The sequence below is a fragment of the Schistocerca gregaria genome, chromosome 8, assembly GCF_023897955.1.
Source record: "Schistocerca gregaria isolate iqSchGreg1 chromosome 8, iqSchGreg1.2, whole genome shotgun sequence".
Taxonomy (NCBI): domain Eukaryota; kingdom Metazoa; phylum Arthropoda; class Insecta; order Orthoptera; family Acrididae; genus Schistocerca; species Schistocerca gregaria.
Window position 1 is genome coordinate 505,111,542 of NC_064927.1, and position 14,515 is coordinate 505,126,056.

Here is a 14,515-nt window from a genome sequence, read left to right on the forward strand (position 1 = left end):
TGTGTAGTTTCAGCACCTATTATTGTGATGATATATAAGGGCCTGATTTTTGGTCATGAGAGAGTCAGTCCACAGCCAAGTTTCAGACAAGGAACGTGTTGGTTAAAACAGCAACAATGCATCTGTGAAATAAGTGTTACACGATGACAGTGACTGTTTCCATGCATACCTTTCTGTTCTTCAAGAGCTGTGAACTTTTGGTTAGGCTTTTACTGCTGGTAGATGTTCACAGGAAACTATTGTAGGAGTATGTGAAGGTTCACCTGAAAAGTATTAATGAGGCTTATTGAAAGTTATAACAACAGTGCACTGGGAAAATAACTGTATTATCAGGGGGGGTTGTGAAAAGTGGTGGTGAAAGACTGTGAAACGTAACATGCTTCTGTTCGCTACATTATTTACTGTAGTCAGTGTCCATATTACAAACCCCATATTTCAGCCAGTGTAGCAACGCAGTATGTCAACACCAAGGACAACAAATAGATAAGTAAAGCAGATGGAACCGGTAAAAAGTGTCATACCAGCAGTCACCCGGCTGCAGGGTGAAAATTCATTCCAGAATGAGATTTCTCAGTTACTGCACAAGGTTCATGCCTCTATTCATGAAAATGTTTGTGAACTTCCCAGTAACACTGTCTTCTTTTATGCATGTACGTGCTAGTAATGTATTTTGTATGTTTCTTGTAGTAATGTTAAATACCCTATGCTGCCCTTATTTCTTATGGTACATAAACAGTTGCATTCATGGTAATGCAGAATGTTTTACCAGAATTATTACTACTTGTATATATAGCTAATAATTAACTAGTGATATGAATATAATAGAGGGAAACATTCCACATGGGAAAATATATCTAAAAACAAAGATGATGTAACTTACCAAACAAAAGCGCAGCATGTTTATAGAAAAACAAACAAACACAAACATACACACAAAATTCAAGCTTTCACAATCAACGGTTGCTTCATCAGGAAAGAGGGAAGAAAAGGGAAAAACGAAAGGATGTGGGTTTTAAGGGAGAGGGTAAGGAGTCATTCCAATCCCAGGAACGGAAAGACTTACCTTAGGGGGAAAAAGGACAGGTATACACTGCACACACACATATCCATCCGCACATACACAGACGTGTATGTGCGAATGGGTGTGTGTGTGTGTGTGTGTGTGTGTGTGTGTGTGTGTGTGTGTGTGTGTGGGCGCGCGCACGCGCGAGTGTACACCTGTCCTTTTTTCACCCTAAGGTAAGTCTTTCCGCTCCCGGTATTGGAATGACTCTTTACCCTCTCCCTTAAAACCGACATCCTTTCGTCTTTTCCTCTCCTTCCCTCTTTCCTGATGAAGCAACCATTGGTTGTGAAAGCTTGAATTTTGTGTGTATTTTTGTGTTTGTTTGTGTGTCTATCAACATGCCAGCACTTTTGTTTGGTAAGTTACATCCTCTTTTTTTTTTTAGATGTAATAATTAACTAGAAATGACTTGTAATATTTCATGTATCCATAATTAAGTTCACGGAAAAAAAAAAAAAACATTTTTCCAGGTTTACTCAAGTTGGTCGCTCATTTTTTACAACACCAAAAGAAGTTCTCCCTCTAGGAAATGGAATGCATATGTGGTTGGGATTTTATCAAAGTGTTATCCTTGGTTGGAAACCATTTTTGAATGTTGATGGTATGTATTTATTGATCTATGTGACTGCTTTGACTCCCACACTTTTTTGTATTCTGTGATGTTATAGTTTCACTTCATGCTAGAGGCAGTTACTCAAATTACTGTCATTTATGTAAGGATAGGAATTCTATACATTATTCTCTACAGTAAATGATGCTATCAAAAGCTGAAGCAACACTCACCAATAATTGTAACTTATGGATAACACAAAAGGTAGCCAACAAAAGTATATTCCAGCAGTAGCTGAAGTTATTAAATATGTATGTTGCTTGGATAATCAGTGCAACAAGCTCTGCAAGCATTAATGGTAGCCTTATTGGCAACAGTTACATTAGTTGCCTGCGCAGTTGTATTATTATTACACTCCTGGAAATGGAAAGAAGAACACATTGACACCGGTGTGTCAGATCCACCATACTTGCTCCGTACACTGCGAGAGGGCTGTACAAGCAATGATCACACGCACGGCACAGCGGACACACCAGGAACCGCGGTGTTGGCCGTCGAATGGCGCTAGCTGCGCAGCAAATGTGCACCGCCGCCGTCAGTGGCAGCCAGTTTGCCGTGGCATACGGAGCTCCATCGCAGTCTTTAACACTGGTAGCATGCCGCGACAGTGTGGACGTGAACCGTATGTGCAGTTGACGGACTTTGAGCGAGGGCGTATTATGGGCATGCAGGACGCCGGGTGGACGTACCGCCGAATTGCTCAACACGTGGGGCGTGAGGTCTCCACAGTACATCGATGTTGTCGCCAGTGGTCGGCGGAAGGTGCACGTGCCCGTCGACCTGGGACCGGACCGCAGCGACGCACGGATGCACGCCAAGACCGTAGGATCCTATGCAGTGCTGTAGGGGACCGCACCGCCACTTACCAGCAAATTAGGGACACTGTTGCTCTTGGGGTATCGGCGAGGACCATTCGCAACCGTCTCCATGAAGCTGGGCTACGGTCCCGCACACCGTTAGGCCGTCTTCCGCTCACACCCCAACATCGTGCAGCCCGCCTCCAGTGGTGTCGCGAGAGGCGTGAATGGAGGGACGAATGGAGACGTGTCGTCTTCAGCGATGAGAGTCGCTTGTGCCTTGGTGCCAATGGTGGTCGTATGCGTGTTTGGCGCCGTGCAGGTGAGCGCCACAATCAGGACTCCATACAACCGAGGCACACAGGGCCAACACCCGGCATCATGGTGTGGGGAGCGATCTCCTACACTGGCCGTACAGCTCTGGTGATCGTCGAGGGGACACTGAATAGTGCACGGTACATCCAAACCGTCATCGAACCCATCGTTCTACCATTCCTAGACCGGCAAGGGAACTTGCTGTTCCAACAGGACAATGCACGTCCGCATGTATCCCGTGCCACCCAACGTGCTGTAGAAGGTGTAAGTCAACTACCCTGGCCAGCAAGATCTCCGGATCTGTCCCCCATTGAGCATGTTTGGAACTGGATGAAGCGTAGTCTCACGCGGTCTGCACGTCCAGCACGAACGCTGGTCCAACTGAGGCGCCAGGTAGAAATGGCATGGCAAGCCGTTCCACAGGACTACATCCAGCATCTCTACGATCGTTTCCATGGGAGAATAGCAGCCTGCATTGCTGCGAAAGGTGGATATACACTGTACTAGTGCCGACATTGTGCATGCTCTGTTGCCTGTGCCTATGTGCCTGTGGTTCTGTCAGTGTGATCATGTGATGTATCTGACCCCAGGAATGTGTCAATAAAGTTTCCCCTTCCTGGGACAATGAATTCACGGTGTTCTTATTTCAATTTCCAGGAGTGTATTATTATTATTATTATTATTATTAGTAGTAGTAGTAGTAGTAGTAGTAGTAGTAGAAGTAGTAGTAGTAGTTGTAGTTTTATTCATCCATAGATCACTGTTACAAGGATGTTGGACATATCTTGGTATTGCAAGTTAAGAACAGCAAAAATAATTTAGTTCATATTCTGAAGCTAATCAACTCCATGAACTTGAAATCAAAGATATTTTGCAGCTCATCAGAGAATGTAAAAACAAGAAATCCGCTCGATGGGATGACATTTCTCCATTTTTTCTTAAACAGTGCGAAAACAATGTGTGTGCAAGGCTATCAGCTACCCTGTATGTTTTAAGAAGGATAGCTCCATATGACAATACCCAAAGAATAAGGATGAGGTGTTTTGGTTTAATACATCCATTTCTAGAATATGGTCTTGCACTGTGGGACGGGGCTTTCAAAACTCATGTAGACCGAGCATTTGAACTCCAGAAGAGAGCCTTGAGAAAATTAGGCAAAAAAGATGCTAGAACATCATGTAAGGAATTGTTTATAGAATTTAAAAATCTGACTATCTATTCAATGTATATGTTTGAAACAATAGTGTTAACTGTAGAAGATAAGAAATATACCTGTCATAATGCAGAAATTCATGATCACAATACTAGACAAGTACAAAATTACCATATGATACACAGAAGCGGATCGGAGTGTGGAATGTCAGATCCCTTAATTGGGCAGGTAGGTTAGAAAATTTAAAAAGGGAAATGGATAGGTTAAAGTTAGATATAGTGGGAATCAGTGAAGTTCGGTGGCAGGAGGAACAAGACTTCTGGTCAGGTGACTACAGGGCTATAAACACAAAATCAAATAGGGGTAATGCAGGAGCAGGTTTAATAATGAATAGGAAAATAGGAGTGCAGGTAAGCTACTACAAACAGCATAGTGAACGCATTATTGTAGCCAAGATAGATACAAAGTCCACACCTACTACACTAGTACAAGTTTATATGCCAACTAGCTCTGCAGACGACGAAGACATTGAAGAAATGTATGATGAAATAAAAGAAATTATTCAGATAGTGAAGGGAGACGAAAATTTAATAGTCATGGGTGACTGGAATTCGGTAGTAGGAAAAGGGAGAGAAGGAAATGTAGTAGGTGAATATGGATTGGGGCTAAGAAATGAAAGAGGAAGCCGCCTGGTAGAATTTTGCACAGAGCACAAATTAATCATAGCTAAAACTTGGTTCAAGAACCATAAAAGAAGGCTGTATACATGGAAGAAGCCTGGAGATACTGACAGGTTTCAGATAGATTATATAATGGTAAGACAGAGATTTAGGAACCAGGTTTTAAATTGTAAAACATTTCCAGGGGTAGATGTGGCCTCTGACCACCATCTATTGGTTATGACCTGTAGATTAAAACTGAAGAAACTGCAAAAAGGTGGGAGTTTTGGGAGATGGGACCTGGATAAACTGAAAGAACCAGAGTTTGTAGAGAGTTTCAGGGAGAGCATAAGGAAACAGTTGACAGGAATTGGAGAAAGAAATACAGTAGAAGAAGAATGGGTAAAGTAGGTAAGAAGACGAGGGCTAGTAGAAATCCTTGGGTAACAGAAGAAATATTGAATTTAATTGATGAAAGGAGAAAATATAAAAATGCAGTAAATGAAGCAGGCGAAAAGGAATACAAACATCTCAAAAATGAGATCGACAGGAATTGCAAAATGGCTAAGCAGGGATGGCTAGAGGACAAATGTAAGGATGTAGATGCTTATCTCACTAGGGGTGAACATCAAGAGTTCAGATGGAAACCCAGTTCTAAGCAAAGAAGGGAAAGCAGAAAGGTGAAAGAAGTATATAGAGTGTCTATACAAGGGCGATGTACTTGAGGACAATATTATGGAAATGGAAGAGGATGTAGATGAAGATGAAATGGGAGATACGATACTGCATGAAGATTTTGACAGAGCACTGAAAGACCTGAGTCGAAACAAGGCCCCCGGAGTAGACAACATTCCATTGGAACTACTGACGGCCTTGGGAGAGCCAGTCCTGACAAAACTCTACCATCTGGTGAGCAAGATGTATGAAACAGGCGAAATACCCTCAGACTTCAAGAAGAATATAATAATTCCAATCCCAAAGAAAGCAGGTGTTGACAGATGTGAAAATTACCGAACTATCAGTTTCATATGTCACAGCTGCAAAATACTAACGCGAATTCTTTACAGACGAATGGAAAAACTAGTAGAAGCCGACCTCGGGGAAGATCAGTTTGGGTTCCGTAGAAATACTGGAACACGTGAGGCAATACTGACCCTACGACTTATCTTGGAAGCTAGATTAAGGAAGGCCAAACCTAAGTTTCTAGCATTTGTAGACTTAGAGAAAGCTTTTGACAATGTTGACTGGAATACTCTCTTTCAAATTCTGAAGGTAGCAGGGGTAAAATGCACTGAGCGAAAAGCTATTTACAATTTGTACAGAAACCAGATGGCAATTATAAGAGTCGAGGGACATGAAAGGGAAGCAGCGGTTGGGAAGGGAGTGAGACAGGGTTGTAGTCTCTCCCCGATGTTATTCAATCTGTATATTGAGCAAGCAGTGAAGGAAACAAAAGAAAAATTCGGAGTAGGTATTAAAGTCCATGGAGAAGAAATAAAAACGTTGAGGTTCGCCGATGACATTGTAATTCTGTCAGAGACAGCAAAGGACTTGGAAGAGCAGTTAAACGGAATGGACAGTGTCTTGAAAGGAGGATATAAGATGAACATCAACAAAAGCAAAACGAGGATAATGGAATGTAGTCAAATTAAATCGGGTGATGCTGAGGGAATTAGATTAGGAAATGAGACACTTAAAGTAGTAAAGGAGTTTTGCTATTTAGGGAGTAAAATAACTGATGATGGTCGAAGTAGAGAGGATATAATATGTAGACTGGCAATGGCAAGGAAAGCATTTCTGAAGAAGAGAAATTTGTTAACATTGAGTATAGATTTAAGGGTCAGGAAGTCATTTCTGAAAGTATTTGTATGGAGTGTAGCCATGTATGGAAGTGAAACGTGGACGATAAATAGTTTGGACAAGAAGAGAATGGAAGCTTTCGAAATGTGGTGCTACAGAAGAATGCTGAAGATTAGATGGGTAGATCACATAACTAATGAGGAAGTGTTGAATAGGATTGGGGAGAAGAGAAGTTTGTGGCACAACTTGACCAGAAGAAGGGATCGGTTGGTAGGACATGTTCTGAGTCATCAAGGGATCACCAATTTAGTATTGGAGGGCAGCGTGGAGTGTAAAAATCGTAGAGGGAGACAAAGAGATGAATACACTAAGCAGATTCAGAAGGATGTAGGTTGCAGTAGGTACTGGGAGATGAAGAAGCTTGCACAGGATAGAGTAGCATGGAGAGCTGCATCAAACCAGTCTCAGGACTGAAGACCACAACAACAACAACACAGAAGACTGAAAAAAACTGCAAACAGTCCATATATTAATGGAGCAAAAGACTTCAATGCACTGCCAAATGAACTGAAGGTAATAACTAGAGAGACATTCAAAAAACCACTAAAATCGTGGCTCATTGAGGAGTGCTTTTGTAGCCTACTGTAGAAACTAAAATCTAAAGTATTATTATGTCAAATAATTTGGACTACATTCTTAAGTTCCTATTATAAAGTAAAATTAGATTGTATACTGTTGTATTGTGCTACCAATTGCTATGCATGTAATTACATGTTTCACGTAAATAAATTACAAATTAGCTGTTTATATGCTTTCGGGCCTTGTTTGACAAGGATGGAACAGGTAGTTGGCTGTGGCCTTGCAGTAGGAACCAGTGTGATATTTGCCTGAAATAATTTAGGCAAATCATGGTAAACCTAAATCATGATAGCTGGATGAAGATCATAGCCTGCACCCTCCTGAATGTAAGGCCAGTCTGTGTAAAACAATGGGACATGATTCAGTTTATCCCTAGTACACAACGCTATTTTACAAAGAAGTTATTTAATAATTTAAACAGCTAAGTGCTACTCTGTTCCTGTGCAAAATGTAATCAGTATCACTCTATGAAAAGTGAGATGTTTAACTAAGGTGTTAATAATATATATTGCATAGCTTTGTGAATGAGGGGAATTTTTTAAAGGGAAAAACAATTGAAAGTAATGGTACATGAAGTGAAATATGTTTTGTTATCATCATTGTTGTTTATAGCTGTTAAATTTTTTCCAAACCCGTGCTATGTGTTACTTAAGTAATGGATGTGTAGTTTAACAAGTACTTTTTAATGAATTTTTAAATAAGTTTGTTTTAGTAATCTACAGTAGTATGAAAAGGATGATTGTTGCTCCCCTCATGAACCATGGAACTTGCAACTTGGTGGGGAGGCCTGCAGCCTCAGAGATAGAGATGGCCGTACCGTAGGTGCGACCACGGCAGAGGGGTATCTGTTGAAAGGGCAGACAAACGTGTGGTTCCTGAAGAGGGGCAACATCCTTTTCAGTAGTTGCAGGGGCAACAGTCTGGATGATTGACTGATCTGGCATTGTAACATTAACAAAAATGACCTTGCTATGATGGTACTGTGAGTGGCTGAAAGCAAGGGAATGCAGCCCTACTGTATGGTTAAATGATGATGGCATCCTCTTACGTAAAATATTCCAGAGGTAAAGTAGTCCCCCATTCAGAACTCTGGGTGGGGACTACTCAGGAAGGTGCTGTTATCAGGAGCAACAAACCTGGGTATTCTACAGGTTGCAGCATGGAATTGTCAGATCCCTTAATTGGACAGGTATGTTAGAAAAATTAAAATGGGAAATGGATGGGTTAAAGTTAGATATCATGGGAACTAGTAAAGCTCAGTGGCAGGAGGAACAGGACTTCTGGCCATGTGAATACAGGGCTATAAATACAAAATCGGATAGGATTAATGCAGGTGTAGGTTTAATAATGAATAAGAAAGTAGGAATCTGGATAAGCTACTATGAACAGCAGAGTGAATGCCTTGTTGTAGCCAAGATAGACATGAAGCCCACACTCAGAACAGTAGTGTAAGTTTATATGCCAACTGGCTCCACAGATGATGAAAGAGGTTGAAGCACTGTATGATGAGATAAAACAAATTATTCAGATAGGCAAGGGAGATAAAAAATTAATAGTTGTGAGGACTTTTTCTTGATAATAGACAAAGCAAGTGAAGAAAAAACAGGTGAATATGGACTGGAGAAAATGAATGAAACAGGAAGCTGCCTTGTAGAATTTTGCACAGAGCATAATTTAATCATTGCAAAACTTTGTTTAAGAATCATGAAAGAAGGTTGTGTATGTGGAAGTGACCTGGAAACAGTGGAAGGTTTCAGATTGATTATTTAATGGTAAGACAGAGATTTCAGGATCAAATTTTAGATTTTAAGTATAGTATAGTATAGTATAGTGTAGTATAGTGTTTTATTCATCTCATAACATACAATTTCTAATCATATGATTAGTGTACAGGAGACTCATCAAAAAATGGATAACACAACCTAGGCCTAATTGGTACAAAGAATTTTAACATTAATATAAACTTTTATTTTTCTTTCCTCCCTTTTGTGAAGGACAGCTACATTTACACACAAGACTAGATGTAAATTTATCGTGCTCAAATTTTCAGTTCATCCTTCATGAACTCCTCAACAGTGTAATAGCAGCATTTGACAAGTATATCATATCGCTTTGTTTTCAGTGTCTCTAGGTTCATACTCAGAACATTCTTTCCTTTTAGCTTGTTATGAATTTTCATTGCCATATACTGAGGAGACTGCGCTTATAGGTTTAAGGGATGAGTGGGAAGCCTAAAATTGTCTTTGTTTCTCGTGTTATACACAAGATTGAAACAGTTTTTCTTGAATAACTCTAAATTGCTATGTAGAAAGATGATAATATCATAGATGTATAAGGAGGAAACTGTTAATAACTGTTGTTTTTCAAATAGTGGGCGACTTGATGTCCTTCGATGGGCAGTTCACATGTTCCTTATTATTCTGTTGTGTAACTTTAGTATGTAGTAGTAGTAGTAGTTTTATTCATCCGTAGATCTCTTTTTACAAGGATATAGGACATGTCAAAGTATTTACAAGGTTAGATCAATTTACAATAAGCTAATTCGTATACACATATATTTACAGACTTCTAGTTAGAGACAATCATTAGATTTTACTCCTGGTATACAATAATTTATTTACAAATAACTCATTAAATAATGTAATGCCACACTATTCACTCATATTTCACTATCAGTCACTGCACACACTATACACACATTGTTTCATAACACTTCACTCACTACATGCACACACACACACACACACACACACACACACACACACACACACACACACACAGGTGATCCTTGGGCCATTTTCTGTACTGCAAGTTCCCATTTGCTATCCTGAAAAACTGAGTCAGCATCCCTTCATAATGAGTGAGATGTTGAGCTCAGAAAGAGGAAGAGGTGTTAGTATTGTGCTATGCATAGCTTGAGGGGAGAGTGTCTCTAGAAAGGAAAAAAGAAGAAAAATAATAAAGTGAAGGTGTTATGTGGAATATTGGATGTTTTATAATCATCATTATTATTATTATTTGTTTGTATAACATTTTTTTATCAAACCCCTACTCTGCTTTATCTAAGTAATCCTTCAATGTATAAAATGTATTGCATAACAGGTACTTTTTAGCTGCCTTCTTAAATAAGTGTATTTTTGAAATTTCTTTAATCTCTTTTGGTAATTTATTGTACAGTTTTATTCCTTGGTAGAAAATGCTGTTTTGAGTTTTATGTTTATTTTTTCTTGGTGAATGTAAGTTGAGTCTATCTCTTGTTGCATGGTCATGGACAGAGCTGTTTGTGCAGTAATTGCCAATGTTACTTTTGATGTGTACAACTGACTGGTAAATGTGTTCACATGGAGCAGTTAAAATTCCCAGTGTTTTGAACAGATCTTTACAATGAGCTCGACTGCTATTTCTGGTTATTATTCTTATGGCTCTTTTCTGGAGTTTGAAAATTGTGTTCATATTTTGTGGATTTGTTCCCCAAAAAAGAATGCCATAGCTAAGAATTGAGTGTACATATGAATAATATGTAACTAAAAGACACTGCATGTTACACACAGATGATAGAATTCTAAGGGCATAACATGCTGATGACATTCTGTTTGCAAGTACCTTTGTGTGTTCGCACCACTTCAGCTGAGAGTCAATATTCATTCCTAGAAATTTTGCATTTGTTACACAGTCTATGGAGGTGCCATCTACATTTAATTTAACATTGTCATTTTTCCTCTTCAAACTGAAGTTCATGGCATTAGTTTTCTTTATGTTTAATGTCAATTTGTTACTTATTGACCAATCGTAAACTTCCTTGAGAGTTTCATTTGCTTTCTCGGTAAGGAGTTCTCTTGTTCTCTCAGTGACTATAATATTGCTGTCATCAGCGAAGAGAATTTTCTCACCATGAGTAACACTACTGGGAAAGTCATTGATGTATATCAGGAATAGTATTGGTCCTAATATGCTACCTTGTGGAACCCCTATATTAATATGTTTTGGTTCTGATAAGTATTTTACTAAATGTTTAGGTCTATTTGAAGTATGTGTTATCTCTACTCTTTCTACCCTATCTGTTAGGTATGATCGAAACCAGTCATTAGCTACCCCTCTTATTCCTAATGCTTCTAATTTATTTAATAGAATCTTGTGGTCGACTGTATCAAAAGCCTTAGAAAGATCCAAAAATATGCCTGTGACACACTCATCTTTATCAACAGCATTAAGTACAACTTTTGTGAATTCTACTATGGCTGACTCCGTATTTTTGCCACTTCGAAAACCAAACTGTGATTTGCTTAAAAGATTGTATTTATTCAGATAATTCATTAATCTGTCTTTCATAATTGCTTCTATTATTTTTGAGAATGCTGACAGCAGGGAAATGGGCCGGTAATTTTCTATGTCTTCTGCATTACCTTTCTTAAGCAAAGGTACAACTGTTGCCTGTTTTAGCTGCTCTGGAAATGTCCCTGATGTGAAGGATTCATTTATTATATTTGTTAATGGGCCTTGTATAATCCCTATGCATTGTTTCAGTACACACATTGGTACATCATCTAAGCCTTCTGACTTTTTATTTTTTAGCTTTTGAACAGTTTTATTGACTTCATTCTCTGTGGTTGGAAGTAACATCATTGTATCTAGTGCAACAATTTTTGCAGGTGTTATATTTGTTTTGGGGAATTTTTGCTGTAACTTCTCTGCAATACTTGAAAAATGCTCGTTTACATAGTTTGCTAAGTGTTGTGGATCATTTATTACCTTATCCCCCTCCCTTAGCAGTATGTTATTCTGCGTTTGTTTGCCTCTCCCCGTTTCCTTTTTTATAACATCCCAGACTGCTTTGCTTTTATTCTCTGCATTATATATTATTTTGTCATTAAATGACTTTTTTGCAGCAATCAGCACCTTCCTATAAATCTTTTTGTATCTATGATAGAAATTTAAGAATTCTGGATCATTGTGAATCTTTTTCATGGAACTGAGGTGTTTAAGTGTTTGGGAGGACTTCTTAATACCTGCTGTTATCCATCTGTTTTTGTGAGATGTTGATACAGTCATGCATACTTTTGGAAATGCTGTTTCAAAGTTGAATTTAAACAATGTGGAGAATTTGGAGAATTTCATATTCACATTGGTTTCCTTATACACTTCATCCCAGCTTTGTTTTTCTAGTTCTTTTGAAAAATCTTTTATTTTGATTTCTGATAGATGTCGTTTATAGGCTTGTAGTTTAGGGAATGATTCGATGCCTGATTTTACTGTTGTTATTTGACAGAGATGGTCTGATAGTCCGAGATCTTTTACAGCTACATCACATTTTTCCCTGTCTATATTTGTGGCCACATGGTCAATTACTGATGCAGTCATTGTAGTAACCCTTGTTGCACTATTGACCAATAGGGACATGCCAAAACTTTGAAGGATATTTATGAAGGTGCTGCTGGATTCATTTATGATATTAGTGTTGATGTTTATGTCCCCACACAGAATTATGTTGACCTTTGTACTTGAGACTTTATCTAGAACTTCTGTTAATTTATTGAAAAAAGTGTCCACACTACCACTGGGAGATCTATACACACACAAAATGATTAATTTCTTGGTGATATCGAGCCCTGATAATTCAATAGCTGATATTTCAATGTGTTTGTCTTCACTTACTGTACTGAGGTCATGTCTAGATTTGAACTGTGTTCCTTTTCTGATATAAATGCATGATCCTCCACCCTTTGAAGTAGTTCTGCAGTAAGAGTTTGCCCTTTCATACAATGAACAGCTCAACAAAGTGTACATTGGTGCCATGAGTCAGGGGAGCTATCTTGTCCAGGTCACCATCTATTTCATATGCCCCATCCCTGTCCAAACTGTTTCCCGCCCCACCCACTATCACTACATGGTCCTCTTTTGTAAAATCCTTACATAAAGACCCTAGGTCCTCTATCACATGACTTAGCCCTGCATTTGGTTTGAAGATACTGGTGGCCTGGTACGCTGCCCCTAAACTTTCCTGTAACTGAGGGCCTACACCTCGCCCATGGCTACTACCTAGCAGCAGCACTTTCTTCTTCCTAACACTTTGTACATTCCTAGGCTTCTTGGCCTCGGTTGAAGTGTGCTGCACATTTCCTGCTCCTCGTTCTACCTGAGGCTCTTCTCCACTTAACTCTGGCAGTGGCAGATACGATGATAAAACTATCAGATCGCGTTCTCTTTCTTCCTATCCTCCTACCAGCTGCCAGTTCCCAACCACCCTCCTCCCCCCTATTTCCCTTGATCCTTATCAGTTCCTTCCTTGCTTCCTCCAACTGTGCCTGAAGGGCACAGATTTTCCTTTCCTGCTCCCCAATCAAAATGTTCCTACTGCATACTCTGCAGTTCCAGGAGAGAGCCTCTTCTGTTCTCCCAACATTCTCCCCACTGCATCCCCCCCCAGTGAAAATATTTCCTACAAGATTGGCAACAAATCCCTCTACTCACTACCCTATAACAGCTCCCACATTTCTCACTCATGGTCAGTTTCGAAAGAATAGTTAAGTTTAAAGAATGTTTTAAATTTGTCAAGGTCGCAAGATTGTATGTCTGCAAGCAAAAAAAAAAAAAACTACACAAAGATCTTATGTGCGGTGGTTGTTGTTTTTCTACTGATTTAGAGATGCAAAAACAGAAGAATGAATTTGTAATTACTTTGCTTTTAGAGAATTTAAGTTATCAGGCGTGTTTGGTCAGGTTTTTAAACGTTTATAACTCGGAAAATTTAGACCTAGATCGCGTCTATCTAACTAGTAAACAATACGAAATGTGTTAGTTAAATACGATTTAGAAATGTTTAATTACACTTTTATTGCGACAATAGACACTGATGAAACTAGTAACTGTCTTTTTTAAACGATTTTTGCACTATCAAGAAAACTTGAATAGAATTTGTTGTGTTTATGTCACGCAAAATTACGGGTTATGTCGCGATTATCGGGACCTCAGCTAAAGAACAAGTTTTTTCAAGAACAAGCTCTGCTTGGACGCTAATATTCAGTTGTGTGACAAGAACGGACACTACAGCAAGTAATAAAAACAAAGAATATTTAAACTTGGCACTATTTCCTCTTAAATAAGTTATTTTAGCGGACGAAGAAAATACCTGTGATCTCACTCGGCGGCCATCTTGGGTCGACAATATATTGCTTGAATTTCCCCAAAAAATAATACCCTACCTTACAACTGATTGAAAGTAGCTGTGGTATGCAATTTTCCTTGTATTCATGTCTGTTGCACTAGCTAATATTTGCATAGTACATGCAAAGCTGCATAATTTGTTTATCAGGTAGTCAACATGTTTATTCCAATTTAAATTTTTATCTAGGTTTAACCATAAAAACTTCACAGAATCCCCTTCTTCTATATCCTGATATTTATGAGTTATTTTAATTTCTTGAGGCATTGACTGTTTTGTTCTGAACTGAACCATGTGGGTTTGGGGGATGTTCAATC

The 14,515-nt window shown here is 39.0% G+C and overlaps 1 protein-coding gene across 2 annotated transcripts in view; it reads left to right on the plus strand.

Moving 5' to 3' along the window:
- Positions 1-14,515, plus strand: part of LOC126285010 (protein argonaute-2-like) — a 363,943-nt gene that overhangs the window by 130,596 nt on the left and 218,832 nt on the right. For both annotated transcript variants that reach the window (XM_049984318.1, XM_049984319.1), the window contains exon 8: positions 1,537-1,667. In XM_049984318.1, the coding sequence (XP_049840275.1) occupies positions 1,537-1,667 (131 nt within the window). The remainder of the gene's footprint in view (positions 1-1,536; positions 1,668-14,515) is intronic.